This window comes from Erpetoichthys calabaricus, chromosome 9, assembly GCF_900747795.2.
Source record: "Erpetoichthys calabaricus chromosome 9, fErpCal1.3, whole genome shotgun sequence".
Lineage (NCBI taxonomy): Eukaryota > Metazoa > Chordata > Cladistia > Polypteriformes > Polypteridae > Erpetoichthys > Erpetoichthys calabaricus.
The window spans coordinates 49,423,443-49,436,567 of record NC_041402.2 but is presented as its reverse complement, the minus strand read 5'-3'; the positions used below and the strand labels follow the sequence as shown (position 1 = coordinate 49,436,567).

Sequence of the window (13,125 nt, the reverse complement as noted above, 5' to 3'; positions counted from 1 at the left end):
ATTTTTTTTAAAGATTTCAAATTTTCATGCTAAGTAGAGATTAATGTTTTTCACAAATACTAAACTAAATCTGGGGGGAAAAAAAAACAAAAAAAGAACATGGTGCACAGATTTGTTATGTTCCATAAATAACTTCTCAGTCTTCAGCTTACTGAAGAAATTGGTGTAATTTTCTGCTCCTGTAGAGTAAGTGCAAAATTATTTGCGCCAATAGTCAAAATGATCCCAAGTCCTCAGCGGATACTGGTGTTTATACAAATCAGCGGAAATTGACCAGTTCATAGAATAATGACTTTTAGAGCTGCCAAGCTTAGGATCACACTGGGTAGCTGGCATTAACTTATTTCCTTTAAACTTAAACTATTATGGTTTAAAGTGGGTGAATAATTAAAGAAAGATAAAACTAAATGAACATGTTTTGCTGGAATATGTTAAAATATTTTTATATCTGAAATAAATTAAAAAAATATATCAGAAATATGTGCCAGGTGTGTGCAAAGTGGCCACTCACTGACCAGTCTAAGAGTCCGTTTTAGCCATCTTAGTGATTTACTTGCTAAAACTTGCCTGTGTTGTTGACCGAGACCTAGCCAACGGATTCTCCAGTTTGCAAAGAGACGATAAATTGCATTCAGCCTGTCATTTGTGCTGGATGTGTGAGGATCAAGAAGCAGCTTAGTCTGAAGGGGGGAAGGAGACGAGAACACAACAGCTAAATCACTATGAGAGAGCTAGATGGTATTTTTTGGTAAAAAGATTCAACTTTGGCTCAGGATATACTGTATGGTCATAGGTCAGCCACTGCATATTTTTTCATACTCTTCCAAAGTTTGTGATTTTCTGTACTGAGTAATGCAAAACTACTTGACTTTTCCCCATAGTACCAGCAAAAGTAACACTCGCCATCAGAAATTATTGAACTGGTCAAAAAATAAATAAATAAAACTAAAGCGGGTGAAAAAAAATATTCAACATGATTGGTATAAAAAGCATAAAATATATAAAAAAAAAGCATAAATAAATAAAAAAAATGATTGGGTCAAGCTGAGATACTGCTCTCTGGAAACTTCTCTGTGAAATCTCACAATCACATAAGAGACATACTGACACTTGCAGAGACACTATTTCAAATACTTTGAAGCTATATTTAACACACTGTATGTTTTCTGGCAGTTTAACTATTTCCAGGTTATCTGAAATTTTGTTTTAAGAGTCAGAACTCAGCAAGTCATAATTTGTTCATAAATTAAAAGCATATCACCACCACTGGAGCACCCCAGAGGGAGCCTGATAAATATTGAAGCGCTGGAAGCAAATGTAAAGAAAAAAAAAACAAACATTGTGCTAGTTTGGCAGGAAGAAGAAATAGGAAATACAGTTGTTTTACTCAATCCATTATTTCCAGCTGGTATAGAATCTTGGATAGGGTGTAGCCTTGGAGGTTTACGTAAAGTCAGTTGTGATCACCCAAACACAAAACCGGAGCTCCATTCAAATTGTTACAATGGAAAAAGGCGTTCAGTCAAAAGAGATGTTCTGAAAGTTGGGGACAAGTACAATTCAAACTGGAACACGGGTGCTGGAAGTGTAGGAGAGCTCTGGAAATGTGTTATTCCTAATTAATGGCACAGGTGTCAGGAAGTAGCCTGTCAAAGCGGGTGAGAGTATTTGACTATTCCATTTTCATTTTAATGTTAAAACTTCAAAGAAGTGATGCAAAGACATTTCTGTTGGATTTATTCAGTCCTTGTAGATGTCAGCATTCTGTATTAGAATGTAGGGTTGTTACCTTCTAGTTCAAAGAATAGCTAATTTAGTCTTCCATATGAATATCCTAATAATGGCCTATTGTCTCACATTTATGTGCCATCTTTCTGTCTGTGAATGTTTGGAGGGAAGGAACAAAACTGTGTGCAGCTGAGTACTTCTACACCAAGTGTTTAATATTCACCACTCCCAGTATTGTGCTTTCTTCAAAGCAAAGTATCATGAAATGTGAGTGATCAAAACAATAAAATGAATATTGCAGTTATGATTCAGAGAAAACACAGCATTACTTCTCTGACAGCAGTTTACTGCTGAACCAAACAGATGTATGGACTGGATTGCTTTATTGCACTATGACCAACACATCAGTAGTCATTATAAAGAAATACTGAAAACTAATGTCTTGTGACTGACAGCTTAAAAACAGTTGTCCCATGGAAAAAAGACATCACTGTTAGTGGCAATAAAATACTAAAAATAATGATGCAGTTAATTGCAGCTTTTGGCATACAACTGTCACCGAGAGATCAATGTCATTGCATGATCAGAGTAATGGCTTACATGCCTGCCATTTAACTGAAGGTGATTCTGTGTATCTTAAAAGCAAAGATGCGATGAGATTCAAAGTTTACCATATCTCCACACTATCCACATTTTAAAGGTTAGAAAACATTTAAAACATTTGAAACATGAAGTTCTGTAGCAGGTAAACATTTTTTTCTCCACAATCCATGCCAAAGTAAGATGTATCATATACCTGAGTTATGAGCCACAAAGTTTTGTCTGTGTTTAATTACAATGTATACTTTGTAATGTATACAGAAGTTTTAAAATATTTGAGAGGGTTTTACTGTCACCCTTGAAAATAAAAACAGAAGGGAAAAAAAACAATTTCAGAGATATACATAACAAAAATACATAAAATAAAAACTAAAAATAACTAGCTAAACATAATAATTTTTAAATAGTGTCACACAATTGTATTAGATAATGCTAAATTAAAAAGACGCCTTCTTTACTCATTGTCTGTCGTATTTGTTTTCCTCCAAATGCTTCACACACACTGGAAAAACAGCACGCAAAACCAAACCCTCAGCCGTGTGGAACTCTGGTGTGTCCTTGCTGCCAAGTCCACGCATTGGCTGTCTGCTAAAATGCCTGTTGTGAAAAAAGACATAAATTAAAAGTCAGGATAAAGATAAGAGCATTAGCTCAAAAGGTGGGTGTACAGGACCCCGTTATTGAACAAAATAGTGCATCACCGTCCTCAACCAAATAACAATGTAACATATTTTTGGGTCAGCCCTGCTATCAGAACTCAGGGTTGCAAGCCATCCATCCATCTATTTTCCAACCCGCTGAATCCAAACACAGGGTCACGGGGGTCTGCTGGCGCCAATCCCAGCTAACACAGGACACAAGGCAGGAACCAATCCTGGGCAGGGTGCCAACCCACCGCAGGACACACACAAACATACCCACACACCAAGCACACGCTAGGGCCAATTTAGAATTGCCAAACCACCTAACCTGCGTGTCTTTGGACTGTGGGAGGAAACCAGAGCGCCCGGAGGAAACCCACGCAGACACGGGGAGAACATGCAAACTCCACGCAGGGAGGACCCAGGAAGCGAACCCGGGTCTCCTAACTGCGAGGCAGCAGCACTACCACTGCGCCACCAGGTTGCAAGCCATGTAAAGTAAAAATAAATCTCATTGTGAGTGAGTTCATACAGAAGTTGATCAACATGACAAAAAGTTCTTTTAAAGACAATTTCATAAACTACAAATTATTTAGTACATTGCTTTGGCAATGCTCCCAAGTATAAATCAGCTGTCTACAAAGTTGACACTCAGTTACAGACTAAATTACACTTTACACATAGACAACAAAAATATCTGAGCAGTACAGCATAATGTACATTTTAGTTTGTAAGGTTCCAGTCTATATACATATTCATATAAAAATTAAACAGACTTGACAACTATGTGATGTGTAGTGCAAATGTTAATTCTATAGTTTCACTTACAGTGTCTATAAAAGTATTCACCTCCTTTGGAAGTTCCCCCATTTTATTGATGCACAACACTCAATCTCAGTGGATTTAATTTGCCTTTTTCACTGATTAACAGAGAAAGAATCTTTAATGTCAAAGTGAAAACAGATCTCTGCGAAGTGCTCTAAACGAATTACCAATATAAAACATGGCGCATCTGGATTTCAATTTAATCACAACACCATTTCACTTATCACCATCTAGGTCTGTGATGATACTATTATACAAGTGTCAGATTTGCACTCTGATTCCACTATGTAACAAATTTTTATTTTTATTTTGTTCCTGGGTACAAAGTGTGTTTTCCTAATCCGTTATGCCTAAAAAAAATAAAAAATAGCTGTTCTTCCACAAAAACTTTGCTTTTGTGATCAGGACAATGATATTTTGAAATTTGTCTGTTTTCGAGAAAATTCTCGATTCGCATTCAATACTGAGTAGTCTTCTAGAATATTCTTGAACTGTTAGAATTGTCCAGAAGTTTCTAGAATTTTCCAGAATTATCTAGAACTTTCAAGAAACTTTTAGAACTTTCTAGAATGTTCTCGGACTGTCCAATAGCAGTCATACAAGTATAGAAGCACAGGTGACTCGAACCAGCAATTCGGTTTATGTTATTTTTTTGATTTGATTTAGATGGCATCAAGAGGTTGCTTGCACCCAGCAGATGCATTTTGCTACGTCTGTGGACAATTTATAAAGACAAGAGCGAGAAAGTATTCTGTGAAAGCATGTCGTAAGATGTGCGAGGCCTACAAGGCATACTTCGGCATGCCTGTCGGGGATCAAGACAAGCCCTGGGCACCTCATTTCACATGCGAATATTGCAAGAAAACTCCTGAAGGTTGGTATAGGGGAGAAAAGAGAGCCATGAAGTTTGCTATCCTGCGAATTTGGCAGCAATCGACTGACCACTCAAGCAACTGCTACTTCTGCATGGTGGATCCTACCAAACGTCGCACTGGCAAGAATGCGCCTCAAATCGTTTATCCAGACATTCCTTCTTCCATTGCCCCAGTACCACACTACCTCGAGCTGCCCGTTCCCACTCTTCCGAAGAGGGATCAGCCATCTTCAGGAGACAGCAGCAAGTCAGACAGCGAGGAAGATATTGCAGATAACCTTGACACTCATCTTGACAAATTCAAGGAGAACATGGGAGCTTACTCAGAGGTGCAAGGCGAGCGCTTTCATCAGGATATACTGGACTTTGAACGTCGTTACCAAGGACAGTATAACGAAAACATGATGGGGGACTACATTTGGGGGCTTCTTCGAGAAAGTGATTTGCAGTACAGTCGCAAATCTAGAACACCTACTCATTTCTGAACCTTTTTGAGTGGTTTTGACTGTCTTAGTCTATTTACCATGCAAGTGTTGTTCTTTATCAGACCGCATGAACGAAAAGATAAAAATTCCCTTGTTTTGTCACTATAAATACGAAATTTTCTGGGCTGTGGTCATAAAATCAAAGTTTGTGCTGAATGTAGTCGTTTTTCCATAGGCTTTAGACATAAGCAGTTGAAATATAACTCTTGGAAGCCAGGAACAAAAATTGTGTTACATAGTGAATTCTTAGTGCTGTTTTGTGTTGTGCTCTTGGTACATTTATGCTTGGCAAATCTGCCTAAAGAAAGATCCCAAACAAATACAAACTGAAAATTGACCCCCATAGCAGCTCACATATATATCAATAGAACTTTATTTTCCCAGGAAATGGACTATTGGAAACATTTCAGGAGACAAATTAGGTGCCCCACTTAGCATGGACAGGCCAGGCCTAACAGTGGCAAAGAACAATGTCTATCAAGTGACGTGCATTTGAAGCTCTGATCAAATTGATTAAACTGTGCCAATGAAAACAGACTTATGACGGGAAGGAGTCAAAACCTACGTGGGATGTCAAGAATTATAAATATACAGCTTTAAAACAAATACATGTCTGCTGACTTGGTAGACCAACATAAAAATTCCACCACTCATTTTTAGAAAACTGACATGATTGAACGGTCATGAGTGAGATGAACAATCTTTCTTATGTAAATTCACACTTGTAAACAGTAATGGGATTTTTCCAAGGCATGGATTATCCCCACTTAAAGCATTTTCAAACCCCAGACAAATTTGCACTACTGTATCAATGGCCAAAGATTTATGAAGAACTCTGTAGCCAAATCATTTGTGCTGAGGCGATATGTCCTGGACCTCAAGGTAAATATATCTGCTGAGCTGTCGACTGATCACCACCTGACCCAGAAAGACCCAGCAAAACTAAGAAAATCCTATCACCTATCAGATGCTTTTGTTCTATTTAGGCGGAGCTCAAATCTCACCTTGGAAAAAGCTTTTACCTCCTTTCAGGGGAAGTAGTAGACATGAAGTCTAAAATTATTTTGTTAGCAATCGCAAGGTTTTTTCTGACTAAAAGATGATCTGTGCATGTTGTGGGTTACTGTAGGAGCAACTGGTGGAATTAAGCAGCCATCATCATGAATAGGGACGTTTTCCATGTAATGTCAAACATTAAGCAGTACCTTTGAAATGAGGAAAGACCAACTGCAATAATATTCATTACAAAGTCTCTAGGAATAGTTTTGTGAGATAATGAAGACTGATGTTTGGGAATATGGACACTTTTGAGATGAAAATGGAACATATTCGGAAACTCCTGTGCCCAGTGGAGGCACCCTCCATAAAAGTGTACCGAAACATATTCAGGCAATGCTGTGGCCACTTCAGTTGTTAAGGAGCTCCAGAAGTGGTGTCAGGGATGCAGCACTACATGAAAAAGAACCAGAAATGTTCTGGTAGCTGCTGGAGTTTCTCGATTCACTTTTTTACAGTTGCTGGAAGGTGAGGACAGTACCTCTAAGTTAGCAGACTGAGGCAACAGCCCACATTTTCAAACAATGAGGAACTGAGAGATCCTCACTGTTCACAGAAAATTAAATACTAGCTTGCTGACGAGACCACCCTCAGGTAACCTTGAACAATAACCTTGAACAATCAGATTCATGGGGGGGCAGGACAGACTCCACATTATGTGGAATTTTCATTGGCAATGTGAATGTGATACTTGGAAAGCATAAAGTTAGTGAAGCTGATGACAGCATCAATTTAATTTCCAGATGATGTTTTTCAGTCTCACATAGCTAATCTCAAATGTTTACCAGAGTAATTCACAGCCAAATGTAAAGATATTGGAATGAAGTTCAGTACTTTCAACTTTTGAGTTCGGGGTTCTCTCCTGAGAAGGGAGTTAGTTTGTTCTCCCCAAGGGATTTTGAAGTAGTGACAGAACAACTGATGTTATTCCAAACTGTCATTTAGCAGCAGACATGTCCTTGAGAGAGGCTCTTGATTTATCAATATAACTAAACCCTCCTCTTCACGTATGGTTTTGAGTTCAGGGCAGAGACCGAAAAAACAAGTTTACAGATACAATCGGCTGATATAAGGGCCTCCTGTGTTGAGCTGTGAGGCTGATTCTCTGTCAAAGTCAAGGGTAGTGACAATCTAGAAAGGCCTTAAAGGTGGGTGCTCCACATTGAGAGAATCCAGGTGAGGCAACCTTGGGAATGAAGGTGCCCTCTGGGGCCATTCCACAGAAGACGTACCAGAAAACGCCCACTGGAATGAGATCTAGGAGTAAAGCCTGAACTTCACATAAAGGGTTATGTTAATCTAGAACAAGCTACTGAATCAAACAGATGAAGTGGACATGTTGAGAACTTTCAAAGAGCTCTTAAAAAGCATGTGGACTGGATACAGGAATAAATATGGCATCAAATAACCACTATTCACTAAATAGTTTTTGTATTTGTAAAATGCTGAAAGGATTCTCTCCCTCACACTAAGCTGGCCTGGAAACTCCTATGGAGAAGGAACTTCTGACAGACTCCTTCAACCCGTCTCTTCATTCTGTTCCCTCTCTTATATTATGAATTAACAATGTCTGAATACCATTAAAACAATATTTTTACTTAAGATTTTATAGTTTTTAAGTCACGTATATGGAGAGATTTTCATATTAAGGACATCATTTGAATGATGAAGGTACTGTTTTTCTTTCAGGAGATTTAGTATAGGTCTATATACACAGTATGTGATGAAGATAAACTGAAACCAAACCTGTATTCTTCTAATATGAATGTTGATTTGTTGTTTGACTGATTGGATATTCATATGTAAATGTTTTTTGGTGAATTTCATAAATGCCATGGTCAGTCAGTAAAAATACCTGCTAGGGGCGCACTCTACCACATGAAGAAAGAAAATAGGTAACACTTTAGTTTAGGTACTGCACAAATGTATCTATTACTCATTTACTATTATGAAACAAACAATTCTTTGGGCCTTCCGAACACTTAAAAAGCATCAGTGAAGTGTTTACTCATCTCTGCTATGTGACCTGCTAACAAAACTTCACTTTGGAGTGGTCTGAGGTGGCCTAATGCAGACAAATTTCTCTTGATAATATATATTTAGTATAAGACATTCACATTAACAAATAATTTTACCATCATGCCAATATGCCACACTGCTCAGAGATGAATAACCTATCTACTGATGTTCTATAATTGTTGTAAATGAGCAATAGATGCATTTTTGCAGTACCTAAACTAAAGTGTTACTGGTAAAATGTTAAGTGACAGGATCCAGCAACTAAACTGTGCCATTATTATTGTCCAACGTACTAGTCATCCATCCATTTTCATAATTTCCCTAATTTATTGTTAAGAGTTGCCACTGGCCAAAGCCTATCCCAGTGGCATTGCACAGAAACTAGAAGTTAGCCCTTAAAAGGGCACACTCAAGCAAACACACTCGCGCTCATATTGGCGCAATTCATGTCCAAAACTGACCAAGCAAATACATCTTAGGAAGGTGAGTGTAAAACTGGAGTACCTGGTAAAAAAAAAACCTAGCAGACAAGAAAAAGAATCTATAATACAAATTAACCAAAAATCTGTTCCTGCTTCAGTTTATGCATGAAAACTGAAATTCAGCATTGCAATTCCACTTCTGTTTCGTTTCAAAATAGATGGTTAAAAACTTGCTTTTTAATGAAAAATTTTAAAATATATTTTTTTGTCATCTAAGAGTGCCATTAATGAAAAAGTTGAAAATTATCTAAAATTTACTTCAATACCCAGCCAATGTTATAAAAAGCTGGACTTGCCCATATTTTAGACAACGTATTTTTTATTCTGTTCATCTCTGAGCTTCAAGTTTGTGTAACAATGATGACTTGATATTTAATACTTCTGAAGGTTTAACGTAACTTTGATTATTCCAGATACTTTAAGATTCTTGTACTTGTTAACTTTCTTGAATGAAACTCTTGGGGTTAAATATCTGTGAACGAAGTCTTACAAAAATAGAATTGTCTGTGACTGCTAAATGATACAAGTATATTTATAAATAAACATTATATCTTAGATCTAAACATCAGGCAAAACGTTCGGACATGTTCTAAAAAGGAAATCTGTATTTTCTTCTTTTCTGAAGAAGGGGCCAGAATTGCCTCGAAAGCTTGCATATTGAAATCTTTTTGGTTAGTCAATAAAAGGTGTCATTTTGCTTGGCTTTTCTTTACATTCATAATGGCTAACACGGTACAACACCCTAGTACTACAACTCTGGACCAAAATCCAAGTATTCAACTGTAAGATTACCAACATATCCAGTAGGGGGCGGCAAACATGAGTATATGACTTGAATCACCAGCAGATTTAGTATTTCTCAAATGGACAGCCAAGTTAATTCAGTGACAGTATATTATAGACAGTCACATTCTTCTGTTTGGAATTCCTAAATTCCTGTAGTTAAATTATTCAGGGTTAGTACTCATTGTCTGGATAGGCATTTGACCCATGCACACCTGAACTGAACTAAGTGGTTTGAGAATGTTATGTTATTTTTAAATTTCTTCAGTATAATAGTGAAGTGGCAAGACATACTGTAGATACCAATTAATAATGTATAGAGTATTCATGCTCTATACATACATTATAACCAGTGTACTGTGAATACACTGATTTACTCTTCTGATTAATCTCTTTGAGATCTTTCTAAATTTACTTACTTACTCAGTGGTTACATCTCAACAGCTATATCCTGCTTTATACAAGTTAAAACACTACTGAATGCTTTTGTTGCCTCTTTAGTACAGAAATGTAATAGTGTTTACTGGTGCGAGGTGAAATAAACTATAATAGTCTCTTTATTTATTGTATTAATGAGCCTTACTGGTAACTGCTTAACTATTTCTCAGTCAGTGCAAAAAGTTGTCAAGTCTGGCAAAGGAACAAGAGCCGGATCGGGTCCGGGCCATCAGCTGCAGGCACTCCGTGGCTTGGCCCAAGGCTAGCATCAGTGGAGGCTGTTTTGGCAGGTTCTGTGACTCTGGAAAGACACCAAAAGGAAACAAAACATTTAGGTTTCTTACAAAATGCAAGCAAAACATTTCAAGCAAACCAAATGCATAATAATTCTCACTACATTTTAAAATGAGTATCTTAATGTAAAACCCTAATTTACCGTATATACTCATGTATAAGTTAGGTCTTGAAACCCGAAAAATCGATCATAAAAATCAGAACCCTGACTTATATGCCTACTCAAAAATGTGACACTTACATTTTTTTTTCTTCTTGCCTCCTCCAATCTCACATCAGTTTCTCAGACGCATCGAATTTTGTTCCAGCAGCACAGTTACCAATTTCTTTCGCTACTTCAACGACATTTAATTTAAAACCAGATTCATATTTTCTTCTGATTGAACGCTCCATCGTAGATAAGGGATGCTCTTACGATAAAGGTGTATGAGGGTGTGAGTTACAAAAAACACAAATCAGTGCAAATGTTGCTTCAGAATAGTTCTGGTATTACCGTGTTGTCACGTAGGCACAATACATAAAACAAAAAAAGGCAGTGGGCTCCGTGGTTACTCTCTCAGATGGGCGTTAGCATATCATAATCTCTTGGACTAAAAGCGTGAGTTTTCCGCATTTGACTTATATGACCGACATTATAAAATACCAGAAATTATATGGTAAAATCAAGTCCTGACTTATCTGTGGGTATATATGATAGACTCAAAATGTTATTTCAACTTAACTGGTTCATTAATAGAGATATCATGCACCCTAATGTGAATCACATATATATTAAATATTATATCAGTGGCGGACCGTCAGGGCCTGCAAGGCCTTCTCTGCTGGCCTAAAAAAAATATCTGAATCACAAACTGTTGTTAATTATATTTTGCCCATGAATACTTATTAAATAATTCCAAATAGTCTGTCCGCTTCCTTTCATAGGTTTTCCGATGGTTGTGCTGCTTCCAGGCATGTATTTTCGTATTAAAGCATTTAATCAATCACATTTCAGCCATCATTTGTTGCCTGGCAGGGTCAAAGTCAATGAAGTCTGCCCGGAATGCCTTCACAATCTGTTCTGCAGGCCCTCTAACACAAAATAAATGTCGATTAGCAAACTGTTGCTTCAACCAATCAGATTTTGAGTTGGTGTTACTAGGGCCCTCTAGCAGGCGTATGGCAACGTCACCGTATTCAGACCCGTTGATTGGATAGGATGGTGTAAGTATGCCATGGATGATTTTGCAGGAAAATCTCCCACTGATCTCCTTAACTTCCTTCATCAGAGAGCATGGGGCAGCTGTACACATTGGTATGTTTGGCGGTGACCATTCCCGTGTCCACTGCTCTTGTCGAACGGACATTTTCAGCCCTAAAGCAAATTAAAACTTATGCCAGAAATACGACAGGGCCGGTTCGACTTTCAGCATTAGCTTCGATGGCAATAGAAAGGGACTTCGTGATGGAACTGAAGCGCACAGATAATCTGCTAGTAATTGAACTGTTTTTGAGGAAAGACAGGAGGATGGATTTTGTTTACAAATAATCCGAATTTTTGGTGAGTAAAATGTTGCGATTTTCCTAAATAATATTGCAAGTTTATGAGTTATTATTGATGTTTATGTGTGTTGCGGCTGTTTATGTGTGTCACGGCTGTAGCTGCAGTAGAAAGGAAATTGTTCACCCCTTGTTTGTCTATTCAATAAAGGCATTTATTATGGCTACAGGAGTTATCTATCTGCGATGCAACGGCTCTTTATACTGTATTTCTGCATATTAAGATGGTTTTTATAACCGTAAATTAGTTTTTGAGGGGCGGGTTGATTCAGACGGAGCACTACTGAAGGCCTAGGTGTGAAATGCATGGTCCGCCACTGATATATATTCTGTGCAAATATAGATTTGCACAGAAACAGAGGAGGTTGTAGAAAAACAGGAACTTTATTCAAACACTGCAAACAAACATTTGTCTCTTTTCAAAAGTTTAAACGTGCTCCATGACAAGTCAGATAACAGTTCCACCAGGAGCAGAGAATGTCAGTGAGAGAGAGAGAAAAAAGCAAACAATCAACTCCAATCTGACAGAAGCCCGTACAAGCTTTTTAAGTAAGTGGAGTACCGCGCGAGAGGCATATTACACAATAGAGCAGCCAAAAAGGTAAGGAGGAATGTGAAGGTAGTCTGTCAACGTTTTTCAGGGGTTTTCCAAGCAGCATCTGTATTCACTGGAGGTGCGATCAGCTCCGCAGCTCACAATATATATATATATATACATACATATATATACACACACACACACACACATACATACATACATACATACACACAGACATGCACACATACATACATACATACAGACATACACAGTGCCTTCCATAACATTTGGGGCAAACACAATTTTTTCCTTGATTTACCCCTCTTTTCCAGTTAAAAATTACAAATCAAACAGTTCAGGTGCGATTAAAGTGCACATTGCAGACTTTAATTTTAGGGAATCTGCATACTTTTTGGCCACATCATGTGGAAATTCCAACATTTTTTATACATGACTTCCTGTTTCACTGGGGTATAAATATAAGGTGGCACAGAGGCCAAATTCCCTTATTCATTCATCAACGTGGGAAAGATAAGAGAACACACACTTAAAATGAGAGAAAAATGTGCTGATTTTCATAAATCAGGGAACAGCTATAAAATAAAATTGCTACTTGCCTGAAAATCCTACATCTACAGTTATGGCAACAATTTAAAAGTTCAGATTAACTGGAACTGTTACCAACTTGCCTAGAAGAAGACCCAAGTTTATTTTGCCCCCACACACAGTGAGCAGGATGGTAAGAGAGGTAAAAAAAACCCCACATAATATCTGCTGGAGAAATACAGAAAAAAAAAAAACTAGCATCTTGGAGTTGCCAAGT

At 37.6% G+C, this 13,125-nt stretch overlaps 1 protein-coding gene across 1 annotated transcript in view; it reads right to left on the bottom strand.

The window, feature by feature from the left end:
- Positions 1-465: 465 nt before the first annotated feature.
- The window catches only part of ranbp10 (RAN binding protein 10), a 133,987-nt gene continuing 121,327 nt past the window's right edge, over positions 466-13,125 (bottom strand). The window contains exons 14-15 of the mRNA XM_028809625.2: positions 10,077-10,232; positions 466-2,925 (exon numbers count right to left, since the gene is read on the bottom strand). Of these exons, the coding sequence (XP_028665458.1) occupies positions 10,102-10,232 (131 nt within the window). The 3' untranslated portion in view covers positions 466-2,925; positions 10,077-10,101. The remainder of the gene's footprint in view (positions 2,926-10,076; positions 10,233-13,125) is intronic.